Source organism: Leptosomus discolor, chromosome 26 (assembly GCF_034619465.1).
Source record: "Leptosomus discolor isolate bLepDis1 chromosome 26, bLepDis1.hap2, whole genome shotgun sequence".
Classification (NCBI taxonomy): domain Eukaryota; kingdom Metazoa; phylum Chordata; class Aves; order Leptosomiformes; family Leptosomidae; genus Leptosomus; species Leptosomus discolor.
In genome coordinates this window covers 915,377-930,239 of record NC_141416.1, presented here as the reverse complement: position 1 = coordinate 930,239, position 14,863 = coordinate 915,377, and the positions used below count along the sequence as shown (strand labels likewise).

General features: G+C 49.8%; 2 protein-coding genes across 2 annotated transcripts; both read right to left on the bottom strand.

The window, feature by feature from the left end:
- Nucleotides 1-1,307: 1,307 nt before the first annotated feature.
- On the bottom strand, nucleotides 1,308-2,787 carry LOC104344895 (uncharacterized). Its single transcript, XM_009949163.2, has 2 exons — nucleotides 2,764-2,787; nucleotides 1,308-1,964 (listed from the first exon to the last, which is right to left on the bottom strand). The coding sequence occupies exons 1-2, from the start codon at nucleotides 2,785-2,787 to the stop codon at nucleotides 1,308-1,310; spliced, it is 681 nt and encodes a 226-aa protein (XP_009947465.2).
- Nucleotides 2,788-4,813: 2,026 nt separating this feature from the next.
- Nucleotides 4,814-6,526, bottom strand: LOC147413567 (uncharacterized). Its single transcript, XM_086478502.1, has 3 exons — nucleotides 6,097-6,526; nucleotides 5,458-6,039; nucleotides 4,814-5,406 (listed from the first exon to the last, which is right to left on the bottom strand). The coding sequence occupies exons 1-3, from the start codon at nucleotides 6,524-6,526 to the stop codon at nucleotides 4,814-4,816; spliced, it is 1,605 nt and encodes a 534-aa protein (XP_086334628.1).
- Between the last annotated feature and the right edge of the window lie 8,337 nt (nucleotides 6,527-14,863).

Below are 14,863 nucleotides of genomic sequence, written 5' to 3'. Positions count from 1 at the left end.
AAATCAATAATGAAGTGGTAGATTTTAGAAATATAAGTAGATGCAAATAAATGATAACTGTCTAATTTTAGAAAGGAATTTAATATGGCTGGTGACAAAACCTTGTGTAATGTTTCCTGCGCCACAGTCTTACAACATTTTGCAGCGTGAAATATACCCGTTGTGGCACCAAACATGGGGCTAGAGCTCAGAGGATTTTGGGTTTTGTGAGCTGTGGTGGTTTACAAACTTTTGGACTTTTATTGAGCTGAAAGGAATCCCCACAGGTGTGTGAAAGCAGGAATCACGAAAAATATTTTACAACGTAATTTTATACTCTTTTGTCTCCCTTTTAAATGCGCACAGATCTATGGGTGGTTCTTCTCCTTCATTACCAATATCTAGAGGAGTCAAAAAACCCCAGAGAACAGTCCCAAAACACTAAATGTTTGGCAAATACCATGTAACAACCATCACTAGATGTTCAAGCCTCCCCCGCGCTGTTCCATCAGCACAGCACAGAGGAACCACCTTCTCCTTGTGCCTAATTTAGGGCCTGATCCTATCCAAAAATGTCATGAAGCAGGTTACTGTGAAGAAGCAAACGAGCTTGTTCAAGTTGCCTCATGCCACTGGTGCAAGCATAAGGTTTACGTGCTCCAGCTTACAACATCACCTGCAATCTCTCTGGGACAGAAGCCTGGCGTGTAATTGTTTCCACGTAAACAACCTTGCACTCCCAAGGTCATGCTGTAAATAATAATCAGTCGGAAATCATCTGGGAGTTTTGCATATCTCCTTAGCCCAGCTGGCAGGGTCTGGCCTGCATACCCATGCAAAGGGTCTCGGCAGGGCACAGCATTTCCATTTGATGAGAACAGCATGACTTCAGCAAGAGCAAAATTAAGAACGTTGAAAATGATGTATTTTAATTCTGTTAAAATGAATATTACATGTAGGCATAGTTGTAAAGTATATCTCATAAATTCTGGAAGATAAATCTTGTGTTGTAAAGTAGACTCCTTGAAGATCTATCTGTTTTTCAAGAGAAGGAGCCAGAAATTAAATAAATCATTCAGATACGGGAATTTCCCACAGACTGTGAAGGTTTATTTTCAACCCATGAGCAGAAGGGGATGGAGAGAAGAATCTTTTTTCCGCCACCAAAGCACAAATCACTTTTCCCAGCAGTGCTTGCAGCAGTGTAACTAGCACAGCCCAACGCAAGGAATGCAAAGCTCCCTGACCGTAAGGACGCCGTCAGGGAGAAGTCGCGTTGTGGCTCATCCAGGGCGCTTTTCCTTGAGGAGGGGAGGCTGCTGGGTCAGTCACTTCTTCTGGCTGGGGGGCCAGTAGCTGCTCTCCTTGCTCTGGTTGGCCTTGATGTTGGGAACGACCACGGGGCATTTCTGCTGCATGGCCTGGGAGGACCCACAACCTCCAGAGCTGATCTCTGGGCCTGAGCATCCCCTGATGCCATAGCCCAATCCTCCGCTATAGTACCCTGAGCCACCACTGCCCCCATCTGTTGTTAAGGGCTTTTCTCTTGGTGATGCGTCATATCCGTACCCATAGCCTCCTCCGGCAGTGATGTCCCATTTGTCACTGTGACAGCTGGATCCTCCACTGCCCTCTGAGCTGCCAACGATGTTCCAGCCTGAGTCCTCACTGCTGCACCCTATTCCCCCTCCAGTGCCATAGACTGGGACTGTCCCCCCTGCAATGCCCCAGCCAGATGGCCCCCCACTGTCACCACTGGATATTACAATAGATCCATCACCGCCACATCTGTATCCCCCCGAAATGCTGCAGGTGGACGATGTTGCTGTGGGCTGGTGGGATGAAGCTCCCCGGCTGTAGGTGACCGAGTGTTCCCCACCACAGAAGACGGAGCCATTGTTGCAGTATCGTCTGTGGTGCAAGGAGATCTCATTGCTGTAGTCCCTGTTCCGCCGGGCACATCTCCCTCGGAGACAGTGAAAAATCTGAAAGAATAAAAAAGACAACCTGCACCATTTTGCTTCATTTTTGCGCCATGATGGGTGGGCAGATTTCAGGTGGTGTGGCCAGAAAAGCTTTGCCAGGGCCTGGGGCAATGCCAGGCTTCAAAACTGGGTACTGCCTAGCTGTTCATCAAATGCAAGAGTATTTTAACTCTTATTGGGGTTGCTTTTCTCTTTCTTATCTCCAGGGTGCATTTCCAGAGAATCAAAATCCGAAACGTATTCTTTTAACATCTAATAACTGCCACGGTTTTCCACACTCATCTTGGTGACCATAACCACAGAGCTGTTAAATTAGCAAGGATTATCGTTGCTTCTGGTTTTAAACTGTTGCAAGAGCAGTAGATCAAAATTTCCACTCAAGATGACTTTGCTGGCTGTATTATTGCCATGGTTGTGTAGCATTCCCAAAGCTCTTTCACATAAGGTAATAGGCACAGCCATAGAGGTGTGTAACCATTATGAAGTACAGCATAAGCTTGTTATTAAATAAAATAAAAAATGTGTCCCGCACATTGCGAACCCGTTCAGAACTGCAAAGACTAAGCAGTTGCCACGTGCTGGTCCCACTACAGACTCATCTGGGTTTTGTCAGTGACCTGACTTCATCTTGCCTCCTAGTGATTTGATCCGCACCGTAGCAAGAAACCGTACAGATCCCAAGGACTTTGCTGTGGATGCTCAGGCAGCATGCGTACTGCGGCATGCTCATGCCAAGATCTCAAGGAAGCTATCTCCCATGAATATGACATAATAAAGTCTCAGAAAAGAGCAGACTTACCCTCCTCAGCCATTGGAAACACATTTAGAAGATAAAAGTCGTCTGAATGAGGAGCTTTAACAGACAGGAACTTTTATATGGCGTTTAGCGTATCTGGGAAGTGAGACACCCTGAGGAATGGCAAGGATTTATTTACCAAACTGATTTCAGTGTTTGCTTTGACTCATGAGATGTGATCGATATCTTTCCTTTACACTGCTTGTTGCGTTACATGCAGCAGTAATTGCTACTTCTGCTTAATGATCCTATTCCTGCGCTTCTGCTCTGAGCGACAGAGGACTGCTTCATCCCCCAGTGAGGTGGTGACACTGGGGGGAGACTCGGGGGGATGGGTGGGAGTGTGGGTGTAGTGAAATGTTGAGCAAAAGGATTAGTGAGTGTGGAGCAGAGTGCGGTGGTGACCTGGTCCTGCTCAGGGAAGGGGCAGGGAGGCTGTGGTTCAGCGGTGGCAGAGCTCGTGGCTCAGGGCATCGCTGTAGGGGTGGGTGTGATCAGTGGGTACCCAGGAGAGGGGAAGGCAAATGCTCAGAAAGCGTCTAGTGGCCACGTAGCATGTTGATCCCTCCAGCGTCTCACTGGGGGCTCCCATGGGAGATTTTCCGAGGAAGACATTTGCATTTGAACCAGAAGCTCGTCAAAAAAGCGAAGTGCCCGGCTCAGGTATTTTGCAAGGGTGCTAGAGATGCTCTGAGAAAGCTTAAGGGCCCTGGAGAGAATTGCAGAGCTGTATGTCCTAACGCTTAAACCCACTGTGGCTGGATTACTCCTCTAATGAAGGATTATGCCTCCGAATGCCTTCCTGCTGCATTTTCATGTGTGGTGCTCTTCCTCTGGCTTGAAAAGAGCACCAAGCACTGGGGACTCCAGGGAGACTGATCTGGGGGGCTGCAGGGGCTACTTGCTGTGGCCAGGCTGGTAGTGCTGCCTGGCTTGATGTCTGTGCTGCAGCCTGTCATGCTCTAGCTCAGCCCCGCAGCACGGCTCTTGCAGGCTGGACCAGGTCTGTCCAGCTCTGAGCAATTTTGCCGTGGGGACAGCGAGTCCCAGACGTGGCAAAAGGCCATGCCTAGGCCATGTCTACCAGGCAGAAAGCAGTGCACAGGGATGGTGGTGCTGCCCTCAGCATTTCAAAGTAGATTTCAAAAGCTTGGGCAAGGAGGGATTTAAGGCCTGGAGGCATGATTTGGAGTGTGTTGAGTGCCTGAGAGTCTTGCTGCTGGTTTTATTTCCTTCTGCCTGGGCCAGGGCTGATTTGGCTGACTCAGTGTGTGAGGCTTGCCCTCTGGGTAGAGATGCTTTGAGATTCGAAAATCTGGGAGGGAAGGGGGAGGATGGCAGGGACTCAGAGGCCAGCATGTTGTTATGGCCACCCCAGGCAGCGACAGCTGGTGTTGAGGGTCAGCCCCAATCTCTGCTCTTCAGGACTGAGCACTTCGTTGCTTGATAGACATGGTCACTGGGTGCTGGTACTTCAGCGGACTCAGAGCCACGAGCTGGGATGACTGCACCATGCACAGGCTCCAAAGGGATGTCGGGTGCTGTGGTTGGTTGATGTTTTTAGGCTGTACTGTTACTCTATCACAATGCTCAAGGGGGGAAACGAAGGTGCAAACCCTCTGGGGCTACAGACTGTGTGGCTTTTGAGCTGCATCTACTGCAATGCACTATTGATCCCATCATCTTCATACAGAGAAGAGTGAAATCTCTCATCAGATAGCATTTGAGCTTCCAATACCAAAAATTGCTGGTTGAGAATACAAGAAAAAACAAACTCCCAAAAAAGGACAACTTTGAGATATTACATTTATTAGAAATAAAAATGTTGCTCTTTGGAAAAGCATCGGAGCCTTATCCAAGGATGCCAACACTAGCAGCAGGGCATAAGGCTGTTAAACCTAGAGTTATCAGCGTATGGATGCAGCACCAAGTGAATAGAAGAGAAGACGGCATGCTGGGAAGAAACAGGCAAACAGAGCCAGGTCTGGAGGGAAAAAGGTGACATGGCAGAGAAAGGGATGTTCTTTGTGAGAACTGGGGCTGCCTGTGGCTGTTACTTCTGGTGGCTGGGGGGCCAGTGGCAGGCTTGCTTGGTCTGGTGGGACACGATGTTGGGGACGACAATAGGGCACTTCTGCTGCATGGACTGGGAGGACCCTCCACCACTGCCTCCAGAGCTGATGATGATTGTGTGGCCTGAAGAACCGCCACTGCCACCACTGGATCCTCCACAGCAGCATCCAGAAGATCCTCCACTACCTCCGCCTCCAATGACGATCTTCCCTCCTGAAGACCCGCCACTGGATCCCCCACCACAGGATCCAGATGAGCTACCTCCTCCACCGCCAGAGCTAATGATGATCTTCTGGCCAGATCCCCCACTGCCACCACTGGATCCTCCCATGCCATAGCCCGAGGATCCTCCACTGCAGCATCCAGAGGAACCCCCACTGCTTCCACCTCCAATGATGATCTTTGATCCTGAAGACCCACCACTGGACCCTCCACCACAGCATCCAGATGAGCCTCCACTACCTCCACCTCCAATGACGCTCTTTGATCCTGAAGACCCACCACTGGATCCTCCTCCCATGCCACAGCTGGATCCTCCACTGCCCCATCCAGAGGATCCCCCACTGCTTCCACCTCCAATGATGATCTTTGATCCTGAAGACCCACCACTGGACCCCCCACCACAGCATCCAGATGAGCCTCCACTACCTCCACCTCCAATGATGCTCTTTGATCCTGAAGACCCACCACTGGATCCTCCTCCCATGCCACAGCTGGATCCTCCACTGCCCCATCCAGAGGATCCCCCACTGCTTCCACCTCCAATGATGCTCTTTGATCCTGAAGACCCACCACTGGATCCTCCTCCCATACCATAGCTGGATCCTCCACAGCACCATCCAGAGGATCCCCCACTGCTTCCACCTCCAATGATGCTCTTTGATCCTGAAGACCCACCACTGGACCCCCCACCACAGCATCCAGATGAGCCTCCACTACCTCCACCTCCAATGATGCTCTTTGATCCTGAAGACCCACCACTGGATCCTCCTCCCATACCATAGCTGGATCCTCCACTGCCCCATCCAGAGGATCCCCCACTACTTCCACCTCCAATGATGCTCTTTGATCCTGAAGACCCACCACTGGACCCCCCACCACAGCATCCAGATGAGCCTCCACTACCTCCACCTCCAATGATGATCTTTGATCCTGAAGATCCGCCACTGGATCCCCCACCACAGGATCCAGATGAGCCTCCACTACCTCCACCTCCAATGATGATCTTTGATCCTGAAGATCCGCCACTGGACCCCCCACCACAGCATCCAGATGAGCCTCCACTACCTCCACCTCCAATGATGCTCTTTGATCCTGAAGACCCACCACTGGATCCTCCTCCCATGCCACAGCTGGATCCTCCACTGCCCCATCCAGAGGATCCCCCACTGCTTCCACCTCCAATGATGATCTTTGATCCTGAAGACCCACCACTGGACCCCCCACCACAGCATCCAGATGAGCCTCCACTACCTCCACCACCTGAGCTAATAATAATCTTCTGGCCAGATCCCCCACTGCCACCACTGGATCCTCCTCCCATGCCATAGCCTGAGGAGCCCCCACAGCAGGAGGAACCCTGCGCCTGGTAGCTGGAGGAGCTGCCCCCGTGGCAGCCGGAGCCCCCACTGTGGCATCCACTGGACTGGGAGGATGTTTCATGGCAGCTTCCGGAGGTCTGTCTGGAACACATCTTTGAGCAGTAAACCTGCAAGAAACAGCATGCTTTTTACTCAGGAGCAGCCACTGTCATGACGAGAATTTCCCCCAGCCAGAAGGACCTGTGTACAGCCCAAGGACATCGCAGACAGTCTCCAGAACCAATGAACTTCCTTTCCCCTAAGCATTTTATGCTCCATAGATCCCAGCCGCACCTAGAGCTTTTTGGTAACAGGAGATCACCGCACTGTTGAAGTTAATCAACTCATCATTTAAAGTCTTCTATGCCATAGCTGTTCCATCTCCATCTCTATACTGATGAAATACAGCTGTCAGCAGCATGGGATGATCCTGCTTCTGCCGACGTCCACAGGACATTTAAATTCATCAAAGCAACTTTCTGGTCCTTCAATCCACCACCCACCAGATGTAGTTTACCGAAGCATTTACGTTTTGCAAGCATGAAAGTAAGAGACAAATCACTCCCTTTGGCAGAAACGGACTTACCCTTCTCAACTCTGACAACAGGTACCACAGAGCGAAGCTGAGAGAATGAAGCACTGTCTGAGATCCAGCAACTTTTATACCGTCTCTAGTTTTCTCAAGTGGGAAGTGAGGCATCCAAAGGAATGGTGATAGGTTTATTTACTAAACAAACTGTCCTGCTTCAGCCCACTTCTCCTGACTCATTGAATCAGATCAACGCCTCTTTAGTGCATCACTTCCTAGGCTACCTGCAGTTTGGCTGCAGGTATACACGTGAGCTCAGCTCCTGCGGTTGACTTTCAAGGTGGGATTGTGGGACTCCAGCTAGCACCCTCCACTCGAGCTGGGAGATGCTGCTGGGGTGGTGACTGACAGCAGAAGGGGCTGTGGACACTTGTGTTTATTGTGTGTTACAGACTGTGGAGATGCCCAGAGGAACGGAGCGGGGTGCACTGGGTAGGACTGCGGTTGCTGGGACAGCAAGGGAGTCTCACATGCCTGGACTTCCCCACCACACCAGTGCTTTGTTGACCACGGTTTTTGGTTGAGTGCACCACTATGGACAGTACAGAGGTCAGGCAGGCTTTACACTGCCTCTGGGAGGAGGGGTGATGCCTGTTTGAGAAAGGAGTGGAAGTGCTGCAGGTAGTGGGTACCAGGTCCAGCACCCACCCTATCTATCAGCATCTTGATGGATGTTAACCAAAAGGATGAATTCACCCCTGTTTGGGAGATGGCTCTGGCATTTCTGAAGAAGCATCCGAGGATGCGCTGTGCTCCTGCTGTCACCCCGAGTGCCTCTGTAACTTAGCTCCCAGCTTTCTTCCTCCTGGGCCATTTCTGGGTGCACGGATGTTCAACAGCACCTCCTTGAAGTGGGGCTGCAAGCTTTCTGTTAGCGCCATTCAGGCAACAGCAGTGTTTGTGCAGTTCCCAGTCACTGGTGTTTTACCACCCTATGACTTTCCATAATAAAATCCCAGGCAACTCAGCTGTTCCAGCGGCAACACTGGCTGGGGGAGCTCATCTGGCGTGTTTTGAGAATACTTGCATCCCTGGGGTCCCCAAGGGCGAGAAGACAGAGGGTAGAGGGACAAGTAAATGTGAAGGAGTTTACCTGCTATAGATGTGGGTCACTCCTGTCTCCTCTGGGACACTTCCAGGCATCTGTCATCTGCCTCACATAGAATAGTTCAGGCAGAGGTGGTTTATTTTCCTTTCCCTGCTAATTGCCAGAATATACCACATCAAAGAAATCACTTCCCATAAGGAAACTCCCTTTGAAGATTCATACCTGGAGCTGTGTTTTATTCCTCTGGGAATGAGGAGATTCGTAGTTACCCCAGTGTCCTGGTTTTGGCTGGGATAGAGCTAATTTTCCTTCTTGGTAGCTAGAACAGTGCTGTGCTGTGGATTCAGTATGAAAATTGGCATGACAAGAATGTGATAATATATGGATGTTTTTAGTGTTGCTAGGAAATCCAGGACTTTTCAACTTCCCATATTTTGCCAGTGTTCAGGTGCACAAGAAGCTGGGAGGGAGCATAGCCAGGACAGCTGGCCCAAACTAGTGAAAGGGATTTTCCATACCATAGAATGTCATGCTCAGCATATAAACTGGGAGGAGTTTGCTGGTGGGAAGGATTGCTGCTTGGGCATCCATCAGTGGGTGGTGAGTGATTGCACTGTGCTTCATTTGTCTCTTCTTGGGTTTTATTTCTCTCTCTTGTTACATTCCTTTTCATGACTATTATTATTATTATTAATTATTGTTATTATTGCTATTATTATTGTTACGATTAGATTTAATTTAATTTTATTTAATAAACTGTTCTTACCTCAACCCACGAGTTTTAGCTTTTTTTCAATTCTCCTCCACATCTCACCGGGAGGGAGGAGGAGGGAGCGAGTGGCTGCGTGGTGTTTAGTTGCTGGCTGGGGTTAAACCATGACATCCAGGCTTAGCCCCCATTGGAAGCCCCCCCACCCTTGGAAGGGGCTTTCTGAAGTCCTGTCCCTGCCGCTGGCTCCACTAGGGCTTCAGAGATGGAGTAAGGGGTGGAGAGACCCTTCATTTCTCTTCCATAGCTGCCTGGTGCAGCTGTGAGCACCGAGAGCTCCTGCACCATGCACGTGCAACTGCCTCAGCTTCACACCTGTGAAAGTGCCTTGTAATCCTTTGTAGCAGAGTTTTTGCATCTTTACTCTCCTAACCCATTTAAAACTTCCTTGGGCATTGAATGACACTTTGATGAGGTAGAGACACTGCAATGTTTAACTTTGTGGTATGTTATCTGATGGGCAAAAGTCAGGATCATGAGTAGCAACAGACATCAAAAGCTGACCTAAGAGTATTTAGTGAATCCAGCATCTATGCTACAGGTGAGTTTTCAATGTGCTTGTGCTCTGGAGCTTTATTACAACAGCATTGTCTCAGAATACAAACAACAATGGGAATAATGCAGAAGTTGTGGTACAAAGCAAAATCCAACCACTCACACACTGAAACTCTCTAGAAGTGCAAGTTTTATTGTCTTGTGCAAGCACTAGAAGATTGAGGTGAGTAACACACATATTAAAGAACCCTGGCTGGAAGTTACTGATACACAACACCAGGGGTTCTGGTCAACTGGACAGCCAAACAGAAAAATCCCAAGGAAGAGGAGAAAGGAATAATACAAATATTCTTAAATTTAATAGAGAAAGAAATGTGAGGCATGTCCTATCTTGGGCTTGCTTGATCCGAGAGTTCCTTCTGCAGATACTACTTGTGTTTAGTCTGCGGTGGCCAGGAGATTGGCTGGGTCTGCTGTTGAATGGACAGACCTCCAGAACTGGATGAACCACCTCCACCACCACCTCCTCCAAAAGAGGATGATCCCTGGCTCTGGTGGCCTGAGCCACCTCCCCCAATGATGCAGATGGATCCTTGACCCTGATGGCCTGAACCACCCCCTCCTCCCCCTCCTCCTCCCCCTCCCATGCTTCCACCTCCAATGCAGATTTGTCCTTGGCCCTGGTGGCCTGAACCACCTCCTCCTCCTCCTCCTCCTCCTCCTCCTCCCATGCTACCACCTCCAATGCAGATGGGTCCTTGGCCCTGATGGCCTGAACCACCTCCTCCTCCTCCTCCTCCCATGCTGCCACCTCCAATGCAGATGGGTCCTTGGCTCTGGTGGCTTGAACCACCTCCTCCTCCACCACCACCACCACCACCAATGCAGATAGGCCCTTGGCTCTGGTGGCCTGAACCACCTCCACCACCACCACTACCACCACCACTTCCTCCACCGATACAGATGGGGCCTTGGCTTTGATGACCTGAACCACCACCTCCTCCTCCACCACCACCTCCACCAATGCAGATAGGCCCTTGGCCCTGGTGGCCTGAACCACCTCCTCCTCCTCCTCCCATGCTGCCACCTCCAATGCAGATTTGTCCTTGGCCCTGGTGGCCTGAACCACCTCCTCCTCCTCCTCCTCCTCCTCCTCTCATGCTGCCACCTCCAATGCAGATGGGTCCTTGGCTCTGGTGGCCTGAACCACCTCCTCCTCCTCCTCCTCCTCCTCCCATGCTGCCACCTCCAATGCAGATTTGTCCTTGGCCCTGGTGGCCTGAACCACCTCCTCCGCCTCCTCCTCCTCCCATGCTGCCACCTCCAATGCAGATGGGTCCTTGGCTCTGGTGGCTTGAACCACCTCCTCCTCCACCACCACCACCACCACCACCACCAATGCAGATGGGTCCTTGGCCCTGGTGGCCTGAACCACCTCCACCACCACCGCCTCCACCTCCACCACCGCTTCCTCCACCAATACAGATGGGGCCTTGGCTTTGATGACCTGAACCACCACCACCTCCTCCACCACCACCTCCACCAATGCAGATAGGCCCTTGGCCCTGGTGGCCTGAACCACCACCCCCACCTCCCCCTCCTCCACCACCTCCAATGCAGATGGGGCCTTGACTTTGGTGGCCTGAACCACCTCCACCTCCTCCTCCTCCCATGCTTCCACCTCCAATGCAGATGGGCCCTTGACTTTGGTGGCCTGAACCACCTCCTCCTCCTCCTCCTCCCATGCTACCACCTCCAATGCAGATGGGGCCTTGACTTTGGTGGCCTGAACCACCACCGCCTCCACCACCACCACCTCCTCCTCCTCCAATAATGCAGATGGGTCCTTGTCCCTGGTGGCCTGACCCACCACCACCTCCTCCACCTCCACCGCCACCACTGATGGATCCTTGGCTCTGGTGGCCTGAACCGCCTCCTCCTCCAAAGGAAGATGATATGTGAGTCTGGTAAATAGCACCACCGCCGCCGCCAGAGCCACCACCACCGCCGCCGCCGCCTCCGCCGCCTCCTCCGTGGCAGGATGATCCTTGGGTCTGGTATCCTATAGATCCTCCTCCACCACCCCCGTGGCATGAACCTCCTCCACCACCACTGCCATGGCATCCACCAGACTGCTCAGACATCCCTTGGCCGTCGCCCTTCTGTTGATGGGAACCCATCGTTCCAGGTGTTGGGGAGTCCTCCAAGACAAAGGAAAAACAGGCCTTAGCATACCCAGGGAGACGAAAGCTTGTGTTACTGTGCCTCCCCATCCCCTTCCAAAGGCAGATTGATATATGAAAATGTCTTCTGTTCCCTTTTTGCCCCTGCATTCACCTCTGATAGCTAATGCAAAAGGGTATTGCCAACCTCAGGTACTGATAAAACCATTAGCAGGAAGGATCTGGGAAGTTTTCAGCTCATTCCATATCCCTTGATCAGGTCTTCTAGAGGACCTCCTCTGTCCATGTATAACTGGTCTTTTTTTCCTAGGACAGGTGCAACCGTAATCATTCCTTCCTTAATAATTCCTTCTTGCAGCAATTGTCAGAGTGGCATGCCACCGCAAGAGGTACACAAGGCTGTGGTACACCAGAATTACCCTTATCCAAATGTGGTTTGGGAATTTTGAAAGGGCTGTAGTGCTCAGGGATAGGTATTAATATTCCATGTCATACAAGAAACAAATAACAATGGTCATCATTTGCATAACAATAACTTCATTGTACTTTGAAATTCTTTAATCTTGGTTTCAAAAGAGCACAGTGACTGTTTTATTTCTTCTTAAAAATCAGAAGAAAGAGGAACAGCCAGTGAAAAAGAGATCAGTGATGCAAAAAAAAAAAAAAAAAAAAGCGGCTGCACAAAACTTCAGCAGAATGCTCTAGGTCACCACTTGCAAGGGCTTGATGGGTGCCTGTACCCAGGGCTGAAACCTACAGGGATGCTGTGAAGTTTGAGCACTTCTTTGGCACTTAACCCCCACCACAGCCTACATCCTTGGCTGCTAGCAGTAGTAATTCATATTCCTCTGACAGGCAAATGACAGCTCTACTAATGAAAAGGATCTACAAGTCAGTGGGCTGAGGTGTCCAAAAACATCAGAGGAGAAAATGGTTCCTCCAAAAGAAAAGGTCAAAAGAGAACCCTTTCCAATTCGGATAAAAGGCTGGAAAATGAGTATAGACTTCCTATTTGTATTTCGGTTCCTTTGTTTCCCACTCTTTGCTAAGTACCTGCAAAAACTCTTTGTCCTGCCCTTTTTCTTAAGGTTTATATTCCAAGAGTATTTAGGAGCTGCAGTGGTACCACATGGTGTTGGGCCCAGAGAAATCAAAGCGGCTCCAAAGACTTTGTTTTCTATGTCCCAGCTCTCCTCCTTTTCTGTGTGATTAAGTAATCCCACAGACAAAATCATAAGGAAAAAAAATTGTAAATAAGGAGCAATTTTTGGACTATGAGACCCCTTTTCCAGTTTAGCATTCCAAGGCTAATCAGCCAAGTTAGTTTTCATCAGTAGCATGAAATATCTTACCGTGTCCCACGGCACGAACCAGTGGAAAGAAGTCAAATGGAGTGAGGAAACCTGGTGTGTGAGAACTTTTATATAGTATCTAGTCCTCCTCTTGGAAAGAAACAATGATTGATTTATTTACCAGCCAAACCCAACCACAACTACCCACTTACTTGGCATAATTTTGGGCTTGTCATTTCTGATCAATATCTCCCTTCCACCACCTCTTTTGTTTTCACCTGTATTAAAGTCATTGGATGGCTCCGCCTACTACAAGTAAAGTGAAGAAACAGGGAAAAGCAGACATGCTTTTGGATTTTTCAGAAAAAACAAGGGTTTTACTTTCACATCCCCCCTACAGAGGGGTCCAACATTCCAGAAAGGAAACCTGAGGTGGGGGAAAGAGGAACTTTTGTCTTTATAGACATAGATAATTTATGTCTCATTCTAGAAGACGTTTCTGAACACCCAGACATGGCTCTGGCATGTCATTATGTTGTGTCGTAACTGGCAGATTTGTAGGAGTGTATTATATGTTTCTAATGACACCCACATTATATCCAGGGGCTGTAGGGACACACATTGGACTCTGGTCCAATGAGTTTAAGCTCCCCAAAAGACAACACATGACTACACAGCCAGAGGCTGAAGTGATGCAAATCTGGGAGGCTCCAGCTGATTTACAGCCTTAGAGGATTTGACCTACAGAGAAATGGAGGAAAGAAAACCCAAACAGCCAAAGCAGCAGTGAAGCGGTCTTCATGTAGACCTGCAGCGGTGTAAGAGCACCCGGGTTAGGACTGTGACTTTTTTACTTTTATCCACGCTGGCCTGCAGAGACCTCAGCACAAGAGCAGAGGGGCCAGTTGTCCTCCCTGGCAGTTATGGCAGTGAGCTGGAATGTGTCGAGAGCATGGCCACCACTTCCACTCACATCATGGGAGTCATCCACAGCCGTGCAGGCACTGGAAGAGCTGCCTTTGCTCTCATGGTGGTGGACTGTCATAACTGCATGGGTGCTTCGCAGTGGTTTTGCGTAGACTGTGCCTGGTATAGCCAGGGGACATGGCCAGCCTACATAATTTTAGCTTTAAAGAAAGTCCAAAAGCTATTTCCTTGCTATGTTCCCTGGTAGTTACATTCATGATAGCAGTGGGAGATGCTTGGATGCTCTGGGCCTTGACTACATTGCCATGGGCAGAGTGAGCATGGCAGAAAAGGACCAGTTTGGAAAAAAAGCAGGCCAATAATGGGATTTTTATATCCAGTGGGCAGATAAATATGCAATAGGCTCTCTTTAAACCTCTCAGGAGCATATAATAGGGAAAGCCTCTCGTGCTGAGAGAGTATTATTTGTTGCAGGCTGCACACAGTATTTTGCTACTTTTACTTAGGGGCTAAGAGATAAAAGGGGTCATCATTGCCATTCTCCTCTTGTAGTACCTCATCCCTTAACTGTAAGTGCCGCAGAGGAATTCTCTCTGGATATACACTTTGCTCACACTTTTCATGTTTTTCTTCTTCCAAACTGGAATTATTGCAAACAGCAGCATCAAGTTTCTCCAATAGAAACCTCCAGCTCCAGGTAAGCTCTTAAGTGGCTGTGCTGCAAGGATCTTTTATTCAGCTATAGCCGATTGATGCAACTGTAGCTTGCTTTATTGTTTCAGAGCCACGCTTCATGACAGAGAGCCGTAGGCTGTGCCACCCGTAGTCACTGCTAAGTGCCTCCTTCCTTCCTTTGCCCATATGCATTTCCTGCCCTGGAGCACAAGACCTGCTCAGCCTTATCTCATCTTTGCACTCCTGCCTCTCAGATGATGCTCCATCAATGATGCCTGCCAGCCTTGCTGAAGCCTGTGCCGCATGGCCACCCTCCTGGGAGGAATGAGGCATTGTCATTGGTGGTGGAAGACAAGGAACCCTCTCCCCAGCACGTAGTGCTCGGCTGAAGGGTCTCAACTGAAAGGGATTTCATGGGACAGCTGCAGGGTTTTGCTGGTAAGAGGCCCCAAAAGATATTTCCATTGTCTAT